The 19,708-nt window shown below is 50.2% G+C and overlaps 1 protein-coding gene across 1 annotated transcript; it reads left to right on the plus strand.

Annotated features, from left to right (window-relative positions):
* Positions 1-11,762: 11,762 nt before the first annotated feature.
* Positions 11,763-12,698, plus strand: LOC309891024 (olfactory receptor 14C36-like; the record flags this gene model as incomplete). Its single annotated transcript, XM_082785419.1, has 1 exon — positions 11,763-12,698. The coding sequence occupies one exon, from the start codon at positions 11,763-11,765 to the stop codon at positions 12,696-12,698; it is 936 nt and encodes a 311-aa protein (XP_082641545.1).
* Positions 12,699-19,708: the final 7,010 nt, after the last annotated feature.

A 19,708-nucleotide genomic window follows, 5' to 3' on the forward strand; every position in this document is an offset into this window, starting at 1 on the left:
GGTAGTCCCCTGTTTTTATGCTGCATGTTGGTATTTGTTCATATTAAAACCCTCTGGGGGCTTTGCTCCACGTCCAGTGTTTCCCTGACCATGTATCTGGGTGTCTTCCTGAGGCTGATCAAGGGGAGCAGAGCTGAGAAACACAGCAATCGGGGAGGGTCTCGTCATAGGGTCAGTGTCTGGCTGTGGTGCTGACAGAGCCCCTGGTCCCTGGACACTATTCCTACTGACAGAGACATTTCTGTCCTGCCAGCCACAGGCAGTTTCCAGGCAAAGTGGATCTCTGGGAAGCCCTGTGAGGCACTCACTGGCAGTGCCCACCCTCTGCTGCCTTGGGCCCCCATGGAGCCCAAGGATGCCTGCCCAGCACCCACGGGCAGGGATACCTCTCTTGCAGGAGTTGAATAAGTAGAAAGGTGGGACCCTTGGGCAGGGCTTGGAACCCAGACTGCCTTCCCAGCTCCTGCTGGTGGGTCCCCACAGCCTTCCAGTTCTTTCCCAGTAGGCTTCTCTGCTGCAGGCTGGGAGGTGTTTTTGGTAGTGGGATGGTGGGCTGGAACACCTATTGGAGCATCTATTTAATCCGTTTGGGTCAGCTGTCCTGGCTGTGTGCCATGGCATTGTCCTGCATACCCCCAACCTACATGTTGTGGGGACAGTATGAGAGATGGAGAACCCATTGATACGGTTCAGCAGTAAGTGAAACACTGGTCTGTTAACAACACTGCTTAGGTCTCAAATGAAAAACTCAGCTCCATATGAGCTTCTCTAAGTAGAACCATAGAGATTGAAAGAGTTTCAAGGGGGAAATGAATCCTAGCACAGGAGCTAGCAGGACTCATCGAGAGAGCATTAACTATGATGGGGAAGGGGATAAAACAGGGATCACCAGAGAAGTGCCTGGGGGAACAATGCTGAAGCTGAGGGTGAGGCAGATGTCTCATCTGAAGTGCATCTACACCAATGAATGCAGCATGGCCAACAAACAGGAGGAGCTGGAAGCGATTGTACAACAGGCTAACTCTGACCTAGTTGCTGTAAGGAAGCATGCTGGGATCACTCCCACTACTGGAGTACTGTGATGGATGGCTACAAGCTCTTCAGAAGAGATTAACAAGGAGGGAAGGGTGGTGGTGTGGCGGCTCTTTATATTAAAGAGTGTTTTGATGTTGAAGAGCTTGGGGTTGGGAATGGTAGAGTGTCTATGGATAGGAATCAGGGGAAAGGCCTGTAGGGGTGACGTCTTGGTGGGGGTCTGTTATATGATCGTATGACCAGACTGGTAGATGAGGTTTAGGAGTTCTTTTTGCTTTCCATGTTTAGAGATAGGACAGAGTCTTAGAGGGAGGTTTTCATGTTCTGCTTTGGGGAGCCAGTCAGAGTTTAGTGTAAGGACTAGATATTTGATTAGGTTTTTGTTTGTTTATTTGTTTTTATGGTGTTTTACTGGGTGAGGGCTGGTGTTAAGGCTGGCAATCTAATGCTAATGATTAAAAGCTAGGCTTTATTGAGAGTTAAGACTAATGCTAAAAGGTAACATGTCTGGGGTTTGACTTCAAGGTAGGATTTGAGGATGGGGATTAGAGCAATGAATTCCTTCCAGGGTGCGGGATTTAGAGTAGCTGTAGGCGTTAAGGTTACTGGACATAACATGAATATTTTTCAAGTGAGTGTTGCAGAAGCATCAGCCTTACCTGAACCCCTATCACTGCCTCCTAATCCTTCCTTTCTCTTAGCCAAACCCCTCTTCTTTCCCCTAAATCTCCCACCTTTATTCTCCCAGCTTTCCCCTGGCCTCATCAAATGTGTCACCCTGTTGGGGGCAGCTTTCTGATTACCTTTATGACCTCAGAGGCTCTGCCTCCCTGCTGTTGGCCAGCCAGGTGCTGGGACACAAGTGACCTCACAGCCAGCATCCACAGGGCTGCAAGGAGCTGTTGTGCTCAGGAGGCCTCTTCTCAGCCCACCAACGAGCACGGGTTGCAGGGAGTGCCCTGCACAATCCCTCAGATACTCTGCCTGCCAACCAGCTCATGCTTCAGAAGGCCTCCCACATGTCCAGAGTAATTTTTCCTCATGTAGCCTTTATCAGCTCCAGGGCATCCTGAAGAAAATGGACGCCTCTCTGTAGAAAAGTGATCCAAGAACTGCTTTCTCAATTTCTTCTGCACAGCTAAAATGACACACGTTTACACCAGCCATCAGCCTGAAGGTGGCACATCAGCTCCTCAGGCAGAAGTGCCCTGACACCCACCTGCACAGCCATGGGCCTCCTGCTGCCTCCTGATGTCCTGAGGCTCAGCTGACCTCCGCAGAGCATCCCCACCCATCTCTTCATTGATTCCTGTGACCTGACCAGACCTATGTCACCTCCCCTGCCTCCTCCAAGACCAAGTGATTGCTGCAGAACCTCTCAAGCCCTGCCCAGCCTCGTGGGGCCAAATCCCTTCATTTACATCATAAGAGTGCAGGAATGAGGGATTTGAGGTTTGGTTGTTCCGTTTAGAGTTTAGCGATTGTATTTTACCTTCCAAGTTTAGGAACTGGGCAAGGTCTTAAAGGGAGGCTTGTGAGTTCTGCTTTGGGTAGACAGTCAGTGTTTAGGGTATAAGCTAGATTTTTGGTTAGGGTTTTATTATGTACCTTGTTACGGGATGATATCTGGCAATATAATTCAAAGAATTAAGAACTAGGGATTAGCAAGAGCAATATGTTAAGACTAAAGGTAAAAAGTAATTTGTTTGGGGTTTGACTTCAAGGTAGGAAATGAGGTTGGGGTTTAGAGCAGTGGATTCCTTTCAGGGTGAGGGAGAGCATTTAGTACTAGGTTAGCACTACGTTTTCAGGTTGCTGGTTGGAAATTTTGCCAAGGCCTAACACGAATGCTTTCCCAGTGAGTGTTGCAGAAGCATCAGCATTACATGAACCCCTATCACCTCTTTGAAATTTTTCCTTTCTCTTAGCCAAGTCCCTCTTCTCTCACCAAGGTCTTGCACCTTTACTCTCCTGGATTTCCCTTGGCCTCAAATACGTGTCACCGTCTTGGGGGCAGATTTCTGAAGGTCTTTGTGACCTCAGAGGCTCTGCCTCCTTGCTGTTAGCCAGCCAGGTGCTGGGACACAAGTGACCTCAGAGCCAGGATCCACAGGGCTACAAGGAGCTGTTGTGATCAGGAGGCCTCTTTCCAGGTCCCCCAGGAGCAGTGGGTGCAGGGGATGCCCTGCACAATCCTTTGGGTACTCTGTCTGCCAACCAGCTCATGCTTCAGAAGACCTCGCACAAATCCAGACTCACATTTCCCCATGTAGCCTTTGCAAGTCCAGAGCATCCTGAAGGAAATGGCCACCTCTCTGTAGGAAAGTGATTCAAGAACTGACTATATATTTTAGAAAAATGTTGAGAACTCTTCAGAGGAGTTGCTGTGAAAGTCATGATGACTAGCATTGGTCATATCCATATGCAGTGAACAAAGGCCCAGCCAAGACTGCTCTCTGGTTCCCTCTTGTCGCTCCCAGGAGGCCAGCCCAGCCCACTCCCTCCCCAGCTCTCCACACCTGCCTCTCCTCTCCCCAACCCAGCCCAGCAGAGAAGTCCAGGCTGGGCTGGCCCCAAAGCAGCAAATGAAGCAGGGGAGGTCACCAGCAGTTTCTCTGCTGCTGCAATGTGCAGGAGATAAATCCTACCAATCCACCTTCCCAGACAGCCTGCAGTCCCCCAGGCCAGTGCCACTTCCCAGCACAGCACAGCACCACACTGCTGGCCCTGGGGTTCCTCAGGTAGCACCACTGCACACACACAGCACCCTGCTCTTCTCCCAGGACACCCCATGTCCCACACAGCCTTGCCCCAGCCCAGCACCTCTGGGCTGGCCTGAGCAGCCATTCCTGCAGCCCCTGCCCATGCTGCCCACATTCCCTGAGCTGGCGGTGCTGCTCTGCAAAGTGAGGGGGCTGTGGTGAGTGGGGCCGTGGGGGCACTCTGCAGGGCCGTGCTGGTCAGGCTGTGAAGGCAGAGCTAACTGGTGTGGGGGGCACTGCAACTGACTGCTTCCCACACAAGTGGTTCTTTGGCCATGGAGGGTGCGCACAGATAGCCGGCCTTCTTCAGTCAGAGATTCATTGAATAGATTCATTGAAGGGACCCACAAGGATTATCGAGTCCAACTCATTTCCAATGTCAGGAGAAGTTTTGGGGTGATTCACTTGATCCAGACTATGAAATTTCACTGGTTGAATAATTAATAATTTTCCCAGCCCCTTTCCCATTTCCTTGTGTTGCAGAGCTCTTCTTTGTCTGTGGAACACAAATAATGATCATATTTCTCTCTGGACTACCTTATCATCAGGAAAGCAAAGTAAGAGTAAAAATAAAAGGAAAACAAAATGAAAACTGTATCTCAGTCTGTAACGAGTTGCATTATCAGTGATATGCAGAGGACAGTAACTATATTGCTTCTGAAAAACACCCAGACATCACTTTCCACACAGCATCCTTCAGCATCTGATTCCTCATGCTGTAGATGAGGGGGTTCACTGCTGGAGTCAACACTGAGTACAGAACTGCCAGTAAAATATTCAGGGATGAGGAGGACATGGATGTGGGTCTCAAGTAGGCAAATGTGCCAGTGCTGATGTACAGGGAGACCACAGTCAGGTGAGGGAGGCAAGTGAAAAAGGCTTTATGCCGTCCAGGTTCAGAAGATATCCTCAGCACAGCCCTGAAGATCTGCACATAGGAGTAAAGAATGAAAGGAAAACACACTAAAAGTGAACATGCAGTGAAAACAATAAGCCCAGCTTCTCTGAGGTACACATCTGAGCAGGAGAGCTTGAGGATCTGGGGAATTTCACAGAAGAACTGGTCCACAGCATTGCCTTGGCAGAATGGTAACAAAAATGTATTGGCAGTGTGCAGCACAGCATGGAGAAAGCCACTGCCCCAGGCAGCTACTGCCATGTTGACACAAGTTTTGCCGTTTATGATGGTCCCGTAGTGCAGGGGTTTGCAGATGGCAACATAGCGGTCATAGGCCATGACGTTGAGAAGATAAAACTCTGCTGGAATAAAAACAGCAAACATAAAGACCTGTGCAGCACATCCCGATAAGGAGATGGTATTGGTGTCCCAGAGGGAGTTGGCCATGGCTTTGGGGACAGTGATGGAGATGGATCCCATGTCAATGAGGGCAAGGTTGAGGAGGAAGAAGTACATGGGGGTGTGGAGGTGGTGGTCACAGGCTACGGCTGTGAGGATGAGGCCGTTGCCCAGGAGGGCAGCCAGGTAGATGCCCAGGAAGAGCACGAAGTGCAGGAGCTGCAGCTGGCGTGTGTCTGCAAATGGCAGGAGGAGGAACTCTGTGGGGAAGCTGCTGTTGGACATTTGTTGCGTCTGGGCATGGTTGCCTGCCCATGGAGAAATAGACAGTGACAAGTTAGAGAGAGTTTTCTGAGCAAAACCTAATCCGTATTTCACAGAACCCTCCTCATCAAAACTGCATCCTCAACATATCTTCATCAGAAGAAGATTTGCTCCTGTCTTGAGCCCTAGGTTTCTCTGACTAAGGGTGCCATAGAGACCATGCAGATCCTCTGTAGACTCAGCAGGAGTCAGTAGTGCCATACAGTACATGGTAAAGAGTACCAGGGATGGATCTCAGGTGTCCACTACCCAGAGGCATCTCCCTATTTACAGGTGCTGAGAAGGACATCCAACAATGCCACAAGAAACAATGAAGGTTGTGTTGGTGCTGTCTGTAGGCTAAAGAGTGTGGAGTGAAATTGTGAGGTTCCTCAAAGACCTAGAGGTTCCTTTCATTGTAATGCTCTATGAGTTTCAGTCCTTTCTACAAACCTGACAACACCATTATCATCCCGACTTCCCTCCAAATGCAGGAAGAGTAAAGCAGAGACGTCAGATAGTGCCTTTCCTTCAGGCAGAGGAGGTGTTGTTCTTCCCTTTCAAGAATCTCCCCTGAAGATGTCCTGTGGGTGCTGTGCATCTCTGAGCAGCCTGCTCCAGACAGCAGCCTCTGGGCATCAGCAGGACCCTGACCTGTTCTGCCCTGCCTTGGGGGTTCCTTCCACCCACAGCTTCTCCCCGCAGCACCCTGGGCAGTTCCCTGGGCAGGCTGAGTGCTGAGGCTGGCAGGTGGCAGAGACCCTGACCTGCCACACAGTCCCTGGGGCACAGCAGGGACCCTGCTCTGCACCACAGCCCTGGCCACCCCTGCCTGCACCCTGCCTGCACAGCCTGCAGCCAGCCCTGTGAGAAGGAACCCTCATGCCCTGTCCCTCTGACAGTTTAGGGACGTAATCCCTGCTCTGAAAGTTTTCACTCCCCTCTTACACAAAGAAACTCTGAGAGTCCTTCTTAAAGCTCCCATAGGCTGTGGGATTTGCCAGCAAATCTGCAGATGGCACCAGGAACAACAGCTGTGCTGCCTTGCAGCCAGAGACTTACCCTATTCAGGGCTCTGAAGATTTCTCTCACAGTCAGCTCTCAGCATCCCCCCTCCACACTGCCTTTAACATCTCCCTCTCTTCTCTCAGCCGCCCTTGTCCCCTGCAGGCAGTGCCCCCAGCCCTGCTGTGCCGTGCAGAGGAGCTGCTCCTGGGCAGAGCTCTCTCTCTGCAGCACAGGGAGCTCTTGACAAGTCCCTGGGCCTCCAGGGGAATCAACTTTGAAACACATTGAAGTAAACATTTATGTTGCTTCCCTCCAGTGGAGAGGGAGCACTGTCCTTCTTCATTTCAGAAGAGGTATGATGTCCAAGAATCACTTTTCCACATCCTGGTTTTAGGCAGAACACCCAGGCAAGGACAGGGAGTTATCTGCCTTCCCCCTGTTGAGGAAAGGGTTTCAGCTGAGTCAAACCAAGCAACTCATACCTTGTTTGCAGTTCAGAGGCTAGAAGGGGGCTTAGCTGACTCTCCCATGCCTTACAGAAGACCACAGGAGTTGGGATTCCTCTTGCCTAAGTTCAGGTGGGCACAAACCAGGCAGCTCTATGTAAGCTGCTTGTCTCAGCTCCCAGCATATTGAATGGAGACAGAGGCCAGGAGGGAGCTGTTCAGATGCAAATACCGGGTGACATTGGAGGTGCCATGGTGACATTTGAGTGATGTTTCAAGTGTCAAATTCCTCCGGGCCATAAACAAAGATTTTATTGATGCATGTCCAACATAATATAGCTATAGCCATTGCTCAACAGCAGAGAAATAAAAGGCAAGCTATGACTTGGCTGCCATCACGGAAAGGTGCTGGGACCACTCCCATGACTAGTGTGCTGCAATGACTGGCTTCAGGCTCTTCAGAAGGGACAGGGAGCACAGAACAAGTGGTAGCACGGCTCTCTATATTAGAGAGGGTTTTGGTGTTGTAGAACTCAAGACTAAGAATGATAACGTTGAGTCCCAGTGGGATAGGGTCAGTGGGAAGGCCATCCTGCTGGGGTCTCTTATAGATCGCCAAACCAGGATGAGGAGATGGATGAGGCATTCTACAAGCAGCTGGCAAAAGTTGCACAATCACCAGCACTTGTTCTTGTGGGCGACTTCAACTTCACAGACATATCCTGGAAATACTATATGGCTCAGAGTAAGCAGTCTAGGAGGTTCCTGGAGAGCATGGAAGATAGATAGCTTCCTGACTCATCTGGTTAGTGAGCCTACCAGGGGAGGTGCCCTGCTAGACCTTCTGTTCACAAACAAGAGAAGGACTGGTGGGAGATGTGTGGTCAGGAGCTGTCTTGGGCAGGGTGACCATGAAATGGTAGAGTTCTCTATTCATGGCAAAGTCAGGAGGGGGATCAGTAAAACTGTTTTCTTGGACTTCCGGAGGGCAGACTCTGAGCTGTTCAGGACACTGGTTGGCAGAGTCTGTTGGGAGGCTGTTCCGAAGGGCAGAGGAGTCCAGGAAGACTGGGCACTCTTCAAGAAGGAAATCTTAATGGCTCAGGAGCAGTCTGTCAGCACATGCCCAAAGACAAGCCGGTGTGGAAGAAGACTGGCTTGGCTGAACAGAGAGTTGTGGCTAGAGCTCGGGGAGAAAAAGAGGGTTTATGACATTTGGAAAAGAGGACAGGCCACTTAGGAGGAGGCTCAGTATTAGGGCCACTTCTCTTTAATATCTTTACCAATGCAGTCTGTATCAGTCCATGGCAAATGGCAGGACTGTGTTTCCACCCCTGGGGCAGTTGATTCCAGGTGTATTGGACACCCCTGAAGTGAAAGCGAACTGCGGCCTTCACAGTACTCTCAAAGGGATGGATAGAAATGCATTAGTGATATCCATTGTGGCATACTACAAGGGAAAGGAGATATATGCTCTTTATGATGTAGGACCTCTTGGAAAAGTTTCTCCCTTGCCTTCTCTTGGAGTTGGTGAGCCCCTTGAGAAAGTTTCTCCACAGACAAGACAGAAGCCCATAGAAAAGAAGAGAGACTTTCTTCATACTGCTGGAGTTGACTAGCCAATTCATCCACCATAGGTTTCACCTGACTTTCAGCATTGTTTTCTCTTGTTTAAAGGAGCAACTGATACTGGCATAGGCTGGTTCTCTGGCCCAGACATGGGGCCATCACATTGGTTGGATTAGCTGCAGGGCCTGTCACAGATGGAGTGTCACAGGAGCCGGAGTGGCTGCAGGGCTTGTTACAGGGTTGGAGTCGCTGATGGACCTGTCACAAGAGTTGTTGTGGTTACAGGGCCTGTTGCAGGTGTTGTAGTGCCTGCAGAACCCATCGCAGGAGTTGCTGTGGCTGAAGTGCCTTTCAGAGGAGTTGTAGTGGCTGCCGGGACTGTCACAGTAGTTGGAGTGGCTGCAGGACCTTTGGCATGTGTTGGAGTGGTTGCAGGGCATAACACAGGGGTTGAAGTGGCATTAATTGAGGCTCAGTAAGCAGAGGTCAACTCCCAGCATGTTGATTTGTGTCTCTTTGGAATGGCCGTGGTAATCACACTACTTTTTCAAGGGTTTCTCTAGACTTTTTGGATTCTGCACTTGTTCAGGGGTGAATTTCCAAAGCATTGGAGGTGTTCACGGCTATAGGTACCTGCCCATATCCTCCCTCAATCCCTGCCACTCCAAACTCTCCTGCCTCTGGACAGATCTCTGGATGGCATTCTTAAATAATTGTCTGACATTAAACAAAAGCTGAAACACATTAACGAGACATAACAAGAGGAACATGCTGGTTTGACCGTCCCAAGGAAACTCAAAGCTTTGCAGAGCTATTGGGAGTATCCTGGAAGAGAAGGGGGAGATGAAGGAGACAGGGAGAGTTAACAAGTGGGGAAAAGTGTCCCCCTCTTGTCCTCTCCATGTCCCTGTCTACCAGTTCTGGGGGCTGAGTATCAGGAGAACAACTGGTGCTGCTGCTAAAGACTGAGGGAAAGAAAGCATTAAATAGCTCAGCCTTTACCTCATCTCTTGTCACTATGTTTACCCCACCTACAAAAAGGATGAAGATTTTCCTTAATCCTCCTTTAAAGTATTTCTATAAACAGTTTTGATTGTCTTTGACAGTAATAGATGGATTGAGCTCCAGCTGGGCTTTGACACTTCTAATTTTTGTCCCTGCACTGTATCATAACATTTAGGACACAGCTCTGGACAAAATGACAACACGCATGACAAGGAAGCACAGAAAAGGTGGAACCTGGCAGCCTGCAGTCCCTTACCCTTCTGAGACTGTTGCAGTTCCATTCAGCTGGTTACCTCTGTATTATCCAAACTTGCCTGCAACTCCTGATGCTGATCTCTTGTCAGAGATAGCACAATCACGCAAAGGTTGAACCGTCTGCCTGCAGACATTAACAGCTGACAGAATGGAGCGTCAGTGTGGGAGAGCCATGAGAAACTGCATGAATATGCCTACAGAAATCTCTTGACATTTACAAGAAAAGTCTAGTCCTGCACCAGTGGAAGAGGAGCCCCACACATCAGGGCAGACCATGACCCTGCTGAGTGAGCAGTGCCCAGGAGGAAGAGGAGGGCCTGGGCACCACCATGGATGCCATACGAGCAGTGATGCCTGCTCACCATGAACCAGGCCAGATTCCTACAGAGCTGCCTTACGAGGAGCACAGCCACCAAGAAAATCTCAAGTACCAGACTCATCTCAGATCTGGTGAGACACCGCATGGAAGAGGGCCTACAGCCAGCAGGGAAAGAGGTGCAGGTGTGAGAGTCCCAAGGACTGCATGGGGTGGAGAGGAACAAGGGCTGTAGCAAGGATGAAAGTCCAAAGAGGACCAAGTTCTTTGTGTCCATGGCTATGGCTGTTGTCAGTGTCACTGAAGCCTATGGGGAGACAGCTTATCGCTAAAGTGCCAGGGCCTCATTGCCTCCTCACACCCAGCCATGAACCAGGCAGAGGTTGTACCACTGTCCTGCACTTGGCAATGCACATCCCCATCTCATACTGTCCTGGGAAGAGCCCTGAGCAATGTCTTAAGGGAAAGGATCTCCCTTCCCAGAGGCCAGGGGTCAAGGCTCAGCTTTTGTGCTTGGTGAAACATATCCATTTTTTTTCCAAAGATCACTGTCATTTTCACATTGCCTTTGTCTCCTTGGCCTCACTGCCTCCAAAGTTTGGCTCTAACGAGCTCCAAGGGAGGCTATGTCAATCCTGGCCCTCAGGGGGAAACTCCAGAAAACTTGCATCTGACTTGGAGTTCTTAAGAGAGTTCTTCACTTTCCACTCAGTGCCTGAGATTCATGGGCTCATCAGCAAAGCCACCAGAGGGGTGATTCCAATCTGGGCCTGTGCTGCTGAGCTGGGCCAGGCTCCTGGGACAGAGAGAGCTCCCGGCAAGAGGGCCCTGGTGCAGAGAGACAGCTCTGCCCAGGAGCACCTCCTCTGCACAGTGCAGCAGGGCTGGGGGCTCTCACCACAGGTGGCACAGGGAGAGGACAGAAGGAGAGAGGGGCTGAAGGCAGTTGGGAGTGGGAGAATGCTGAGAGCTGACTGCAGGAGAAATCTCCGCAAGGTAAGTCTCTGGCTGCAGGGCCATGCAGCTGCAGGTCCTGGAAGGGTCTCCTGCAGGTCCTGGAAGGGTCTCCTGCTGGGTCTTGTTTCTGGGAGGGCAGTGGGCAATGCAGTAGGCTTTCAGAGTCCTGCTGGGTTTTACTGCAAGGGGAGGAAGTCTGGCATAAGCCCCTTGGAGTGCCCTAAGCCAGGTGCCCCCAGTCAGCCTAGAACACCCTGCCCTGGCTGGTCATGCAGAGCTCAGATGAGGAGAAGCCCCCAGGCTCCTTCTAGCTGAGAGCTTCTCCTGGAGACAAGGTGAGGATTTGGTCCAGCTGCACTCGGACTGGGGCTTCTGTGCTCTAAGGTGTCTCCAGTTTCTTCTCAGGAAAACACCCGAGTGGGATTGTGTTCCAGCTTACAGAGGGGTAATACAGGGCAGCTGAGAGCAGGACTGGTTGGCACGTCTGCTCTGCTCAGTCTTCACCAAGGCACAGTCCTGGCACACACAGGGTTTCACTAAGAGTGTACATGACCTGTCAGGGCATTCAACCATCTCATACATCTCCTAAGCATTATAAGGGCAACACAAACCAATAAAATATCTGCAGCTCTGCTCATCATTCAGATGAGGTGTTTGCAACAGCACTGCAAAGCTCATGTCTTATTTGTGGACTGAACATGAGTTTCCCTTACTCTCCTCTTTCATTTCCAGTTTTTCTCATTTAATTCTGCTTTATTTTTTTTCCCTTCTTCTCCTCTTCAACAGACAACTGGGTCCAATGTCAGCAAATGCCCAACATCAGCTCTGTGAGTGAGTTCCTCCTGCTGGCATTTGCAGACACGAGTGAGCTGCAGCTCCTGCACTTCGGGCTCTTCCTGGACATCTACCTGGCTGCCCTCCTGGGCAACGGCCTCATCCTCACTGCTGTAGCCTGTGACCACCACCTCCACACCCCCATGTACTTCTTCCTCTTCAACCTTGCCCTCCTCGACCTGGGCACTATTACCACCACTGTCCCCAAAGCCATGGCCAATTCCCTCTGGGACACCAGGGCCATCTCCTATCAAGGATGTGCTGCACAGGTCTTGCTTTTTCTTTTCTTTCTCACAGCAGAGTATTCCATGCTTACCGTCATGGCCTATGACCGCTACATTGCCATCTGCAAGCCCCTGCACTACGGGAGCCTCCTGGGCAGCAGAGCTTGTGCCCAGATGGCAGCAGCTGCCTGGGGCAGTGGCTTTCTCAATGCTGTCCTGCACATGGCCAGTACATTTTCCCTGCCCCTCTGCCAAGGCAATGTTGTAGACCAGTTCTTCTGTGAAATCCCCCAGATCCTCAAGCTCTCCTGTTCAGATGCCTACCTCAGAGAAGTTGGGGCTCTTGCGTTTAGTTTTTCTTTAGCATTTGGGTGTTTTGTTTTCATTGTGGTGTCCTATGTGCAGATCTTCAGGGCTGTGCTGAGGATGCCCTCTGAGCAGGGCCGACACAAAGCCTTTTCCATGTGCCTCCCTCACCTGGCCGTGGTCTCCCTCTTTGTCAGCACAGCCTTTTTTGCCTACCTGAAGCCACCCTCTATCTCTTCCCCATCCCTGGACCTCGTGCTGTCACTTCTGTACTCAGTGGTACCTCCAGCAGTGAACCCCCTCATCTACAGCATGAGGAACCAGGAGCTCAAAGATGCAGTGAGAAAACTGTTTCTATATGTGCTTCTCAAGCGTAAGTAATGGTACCATAATTGTGATTAGTATCATATCATTTTTCTCATTAGCAACATTACCATAATATAACCATTATTAAATATATTATTAAATAACCCTGTCAAGATATTTGAGAAACTGACGTGCCAATTTTCATATTATTTTCTGCATTATTAGTTTCATAAATTTTGATATTGGTTTAAATGGTCTTATTATTTATATGTATACTTCCTCTTAATTAATTTGACTAAATCTTCTAATTTACCTATAAAACTAGGTTTCCAGTGTACATAAAGACAATAAAGAATCCATCAGAAATTCATCGATCTCATCTGCTGTCTCTTCCCATCCCCTCTGGAGCTGGGAGAGCAGCCCCAGTACACAGGAGGGGCTCAGGGCCAAGAGCCCAGCTGCCACACGAAGGAGCAGCCCCGGTGGCCTTTGGGGCTACTCCTCACTGCCCGCTGGGCTCTGCCTCCCTGCTGCATTCAGGTCAGGGCTGCTGCTTCCCTGGAACCATGGCCATGGCCAGCAGCAGGATGTGGCCTTTTCACTGCTGCTTTCTTTTGGCTTCCACATTGTTCCTTTGTGCTCTTGCATTTATCTTAGCCCTCAGATCTCATGCACCTTGGTGACAGTCCTGTTGTCTCTGCAGTGGCATCCCTGTGGCTGCAGGCAGCAGCAGGCAATGTGCAGCCCTGGGTCACAGCTGGCCTCCCTGCTAGCACCACAGTAACAAAAGGGGCTGCTCAGGGCAAACCCAGAAGCCTGGACACCTCTTGCAAAGCTGCTGTAAGACATACAGCCAGGGAGTTACTCCCTGCTTCCCTGTTTTCTGGGATTTTTCCCGGAGTGAAGGACACAGGCTGAAAGTCCCAGCATGGTCTGTGAGGAACCAAGGGCTGGACCAAGAGCTCCCTTTGTGGTGGCACATGCCCAAGCAGACAACAACTGGTCTTGGAATCATCTACATTGGAATGTGTCCCTGCAGTGGGGCAGATAGCCGATGCCTGCCTGGAGAGGAATCTGGAGCTGCCAGATGGAAGGGGAACCCAGGGAAAGTGTGCTTATTGGATAGTGATTAGAACCTCATAAAAGGAGTGACCAAGAAGAGTCTGGGAAAGGAAAAGGAAAATGTGAGGTGTCCAGGGGCTAAGGAAGACTCTGCAATTCCTGCTGAGGTGGTGAAGAGCCAGCAGGTGAAGGGCCATAAGAGTAATTGAGGACACCCTCCTTGAAGCCTCATGAGCCAGGTCTGGTACAGCACTCACCTGCCCTTTGTGCCCTTAGAGACATCCCATGGCCCTACCAAGCACGGCCCTATAGTTCTGAGCCATCAGGGCAGGTGGAAAGGGGCTCAGCAGCAGAGATCCCCATGGAGTTGGGTCTGATGACCACCTGGAGAAGAATGGGTGTGGCGGAGTCCGCCAGGGGACCCTGGGCGCCACAGCCCCCTGGATCTGCAGAGCAGAATCGCCAGCTTAGGACCGTCCATTTCCTGAGCCATGGCTCGTCCCAGCCTGGGGGCTGCTGGGGAGGCCCAGAGCCACCTTTGTCCCAGCAGCTGTGGTGGCCATGCCCAGAGCCCTACAGCAGGCTGCGGTGGGAACTGCCCTGGGGCTAGCCCATACTGGGCTGATGGTCTGGGATGCTGAGGTGGGCTGGGAAGATGGCAGGGTGGTGGGGGAAGGTGGGCAGGGGCTAGGCTGCGATAGGCAGTGCCCGGCAGAGGGCAACAGCAGCATCAGGGAGCGGTGGGAGCATGCAGAGGAGGGCTCCCAGCAGGGCTTGGTGCTGCAGAGTCAGGGATGTGCAAAGGGAGCCCAGAGCTGGAGGGGCAGGGGAGAGGAGGCCGCTCTGGGCCTTTGCTGGCCTGGGCAGAGCAGGAAGGGGGCCCAGGGCATTCATCCCCTCACCATGGCCTGCCAGAACCTGCAAGGTGGTCATGGAGCGTCCAGGGCCAGGCTCTGCACTGTGGCAGTGAGTCCTGCCTGTCCTCGTCCTGACACACTGGCTGTAGCAGAGGAGACCCCTAGCCAGTCCCTGCATGAGCCTCTGCCCCCCGCTTTGCCCCAGCCCTCTCCAGCAGCATCCTTGCTGCTCTCTGATGCACACCAGGACCTCCCAGTGCATGCCAGCCAGCACATCTGCTGAGGGCCAGTGCAGCTGCTGCAGGGGCAGGAAGCTCAGCATGGCACATGCAGTCACCTGGGCCTGGGCCTGCCTATCCCCTTGGCCTCGGCCCCAGCCTTGTCTCTGCTGGCAGGAGCTCTCTTGGCATGCACTTCCTGGCCTCCCCTCACCTGCACACAGCTGCTGCCCACTCAGGCTGCTGGCACAAACATGTCCTCACAAGCAGCACCACCCTGTTATAAATGGCTCAGGATTCAAATTAGGATTAAATAAAAAAAATAGGATTTATTAAAAGAATATAAAGGAATAGAGGTAAGCAAACAGCGCTGGGTGCACCGGGAGTCTCTGCTCCACCAGGACGCACACCAGTTACATCAAGCAGCTGATTTTTATGCTCCTAAACTAATACATATTCATTACTACTTCAAAAAAAATAGATTATTATAATTAGCTTCCGGGGTCCAGTCCCTCCTACTGGAGCATGTGCAGTCTCCTCTGGGGGTCTCTTCTGGGGGTCTTTAGGGGTCTTTCATGCTGAAGGCTCATAGTCTTCCTCTCCCCCTTTGTACTTACTTGGCATCATGCCAAGTTTATAGAACATTCTCTGCAGGTCTTGTCTCCCAGCCATCCTTCAGCTTCTTTTTCCTTCCTCCTAATCTCTCAGCCCCCCTAACCAGATACCAAAGATCCGCATAGTATCCCATAACAGTCACTAGTTGTTATCAGTTGTTCTGAAACTCCCAGACATCAAACACAAACAGCTTTCTTATTTGACGCTTCACGAGTAATTAAAACATTCTTCCCCACATTCACAGACACATCTATAGCAGTGTTAAGTTAATCTCGAAGAAGACAGGAAAAAAGGCTGTAACTGTTAGAAATAGAAGTCCAGAAAAACAAAAGCAAAGAGGTTCATAAATTTAAGGAGTGTTTTCTGAAGACGTGATCAATTGACTAGAATGAGGGGGAGACTGGGACACACTACATCTGTGGTTCAAGAATTAAATTGCCAGTGCAGGGCCCAGAAGCAGACAGGATTCAAACAGAATTGTTCTTTATGGACACAAATTGTTAAAACATTCCTCACAACCCCTTGGGCTGCTTCTCCTGGCCTTCCCCACCCCACTGCCTTGACTCCTTGTGTCTGCTGGGCCACCTCATTGACACCCAAATTTGTCCCTTGGTTGTTGGCTCCATCTGTCCTACCCCACAGGATGGTATATATGGGGTGGGACATGTTACTGTTACATGTGGAAGTGTTTATGTAATCCTAATTCGTGATGGCACAAAACCACAGTTCCTTCACCAGTGATCTACATCCTTCTTCAGGTGAATTTTCAGGATCTATATTCATCACAGGAGAAGAAATACTGATGGTCATGAGCACTTGCATTTCATTGCTTTCTCCATCATGGTGTACTCCCTCATCTTCCAGGCACTTCCACCCATCTTGAATAAACAATCCCTGTTGAATGTCCCCTTTCCAGATGCCTGTCTGGACCTATGCACTTCCCATGGTTCTCCTGCTTTGCCCTCCCCTTACTCTTTGATCATTCAGACTGCTCTCACTGACCCAGTTTCTGCTTTGAGCTTCATTGAGTTCAAGCTTGCCCATCGATTAGCAGTTCTGCCTAATTGTTTCTGTAGCAAGCTCCTCATCATTTATCATTGAATTAAGATCATATGGAATAATATTAATCAGAATGGTGGATAGTCGGCTGAATATGAGCCAGCAGTGTGCTCAGGTGGCCAAGAAGGCCAACGGCATCCTGGCTTGTATCAGGAACAGTGTGACCAGCAGGGCTAGGGAGGTGATCGTCCCCCTGTACTCAGCTCTGGTGAGGCCGCACCTCGAGTACTGTGTTCAGTTTTGGGTCCCTCGCTACAAGAAGGACATGGAGGTGCTTGAGCGGGTCCAGAGATGGGCGACGAAGCTGGTGAGGGGTCTGGAGAACAAGTCCTACGAGGAGCGGCTGAGGAAGCTGGGCTTGTTCAGCCTGGAGAAGAGGAGGCTCAGGGGCGACCTTATCGCTCTTTATAGGTACCTCAAGGGAGGCTGTAGCGAGGTGGGGGTTGGCCTGTTCTCCCACGTGCCTGGTGACAGGACGAGGGGGAATGGGCTTAAGTTGAGCCAGGGGAGTTTTAGGTTAGATGTTAGGAAGAACTTCTTTACTGAAAGGGTTGTGAGGCACTGGAACAGGCTTCCCAGGGAAGTGGTGGAGTCACCATCCCTGGAAGTCTTCAAAAGACGTTTAGATGTAGAGCTTAGGGAAATGGTTTAGTGGGGACTGTTAGCGTTAGGTCAGAGGTTGGACTCGATGATCTTGAGGTCTCTTCCAACCTAGAAATTCTGTGATTCTGTGATTCTGTGATTCTGTGAATACCTATAATTTCTTATCAATCAGTATAAAAAACTTAATCTACAGTCATCCTTTTGTGAGGATAAGCCAGTGAGGTAAACCTGACTGGAGACATACAAGATGAGGAGCTTGCAATGCTGTTTGGAAAATTGCTGCATGTTTTCCTGTTGATTGTTTTAAAATAAGGAAAAAACCTTCTGTGTGCAGCCAGGTTTCTAAGGAAAACAGGTGGGAGCTGGTGCAAGGGGTTCTAACATCCAGCTGCAGATGTCAGTGCAGAAGTCTTGTGTAAGGGAAAGTGATGCAAGCACCAGGTGGCCAATGAGAGAAATGTCAGGGTTGGGGTGGTGAGGAGCAAGGTTGTCCGTACATTGTCAGACCTCAAAAGGCTGCTTTCCCTCCCTATGGATGTCTCCATAGGTTAAGCGCTGGATTAATATCAATTGAAGAAAGATGCTCAAAACTGAAATGCCATAAAATTCACCCTTTAAAATGAGAAAAGATTTGTATTAGGTGCTTTTTGAAATCTTCCTCCTTAACTACACCATGAAAGCTCTCCAATTAGTTCTCCAAGTCTTGAAGACTTGAATAAAACTATGGAAGACATATGTTTGCTTAGGTGTTTCTGCATTTTAATGAGTTCCATGGTGGATTTTGGTGCTCAGTCCGTGAATGTCAGATACGGAGAGAAGAATGATGCAATTGCTTGAGCAAGTAAAGTCAGAAGGAGAAGTTGAAGTGACTTGGAGTATTAATGGGCCCCACTGAGGGCCGTTACCAAGAGATTCTCCTCAGGGACTTGTTAGGGCAGATAATTGGAGGCCATGATTACAGATAGGCAAAGCACTGTGCTGAAAAAAGTCTGGGTTTGTTGTGCTGCAGTAAAAGGGCCAGGTCCTGACTCCAACCACTGGAAGGGAATGTCCTGCACTCCCAAGTGATTCTGTGATTCTGTAATAGAGGAAAGGTAATGGAAAGGGTTATGCACTAATTTTGGCTTCAAGGGATATTTTTGTAAAAAATTAGAGTGGTGGATTCCTGTCAGGGTGTGGAGTGGCATTTAGAATTAGGTATTAATGTAACAGGTTAAAACAGGGTAAGGCCCTTACATGACTGCTTTAAGTCAGCTTTATGGTGGGATCAACATTACCTGAATATTCTTACCTCTTCAAAATTGTTAGCTTCTGCTGTCCAAGCTCCTCTTTCCTTCCCCAGATCTCACATCTCTCCTGGCCAGTCTCCTTCTGCCTTCCTTGTAAAAAAGTTTTTCCCAATATTCAACCTAAACCTCCTCTAGTGCAACTTTAACCTATTCCCCCTTGTCCTATAAAAGGCCATGTTGGAGAATAGACCAATGTCCACCTTGTCACAGCCTCCTTTAAGGTATCTATAGAGAGCGATAAGGTCGCCCCTGAGCCTCCTCTTCTCCAGGCTGAACAATCCCAGCTCCCTCAACCGCTCCTTGTAGGACTTGTTCTCCAGACCCCTCACCAGCTTCATCGCCCTTCTCTGGACTCGCTCAAGCACCTCCATGTCCTTCTTGTAGCGAGGGACCCAAAACTGAACACAGTACTCGAGGTGCGGCCTCACCAGAGCCGAGTACAGGGGGACGATCACTTCCCTAGCCCTGCTGGCCACACTGCTTCTTATACAAGCCAGGATGCTGTTGGCGTTCTTGGCCACCTGAGCACACTGATGGCTCATATTCAGCCGACTACCCACCAATACTCCCAGGTCCTTCTCTGTCAGGCAGCTTTCCAACCACTCATCTCCCAGCCTGTAGCTCTGCTTGGGGTTATTGCTCCTCAGGTGCAAGACCTGGCACATGACCTTGTTGAACATCATACAGTTGGCCTTAGCCCATGCATCCAGCCTATCCAGATACTTCTGCAGAGCCTTCCAAGTGCTGCATGATGACACTCAAGATAACCTGTTCCATGAGCTTCCCTGGTACTGAAGTCAAACTAACAGGCCCATCATTTCCTGGGTCCACCCTCCAACCCTCATTGTAGATGGGTGTCACATTTGCTAGCCACCAGTTGACTGGGACCTCCCCAGGTAGCCAGGACTGTTGATAAATGATGGAAAGTGTCTTGGTCAGCTCTTCCACCAGTATCCTCATGTGGATCCCATCTGACTCCACTGACTTGTGTACATCTAAGTGCTGTAGCAGGTCTCCAACCATGTCCTCATGGATTATGAGGGCCACATTCTGCTCCCCATCCTCTTCCACCAGATCAGGGGGATGGGTACCTGGAGAACAACTGGTCTTGCCACTAAAGACTGAGGCAAAGATGGCATTAAGCACCTCAGCCTTTTCCTCATCTCTTGTCACTAAGTTTCCTCCTGTATCCAGTAAAGGATGGAGATTCTCCTTAGTCCTCCTTTTTGTGTTTTTGTATTTATAAAAAACATTCTGTTATTTTTAACATCAGTAGCGAGTGAGCTCCAGATGAGCTTTGGCCTTTCTAATTTTGTTCTTGCTCATCCTCATAAGATCCTTTTAGTCCTCCTGAGTGGCCTGCCAAAGGGTTTAGGCCTGAA

Source organism: Aythya marila (assembly GCF_965140915.1).
Source record: "Aythya marila genome assembly, contig: HAP1_HAP1_SCAFFOLD_154, whole genome shotgun sequence".
In the NCBI taxonomy this organism is placed as follows: Eukaryota; Metazoa; Chordata; class Aves; order Anseriformes; family Anatidae; genus Aythya; species Aythya marila.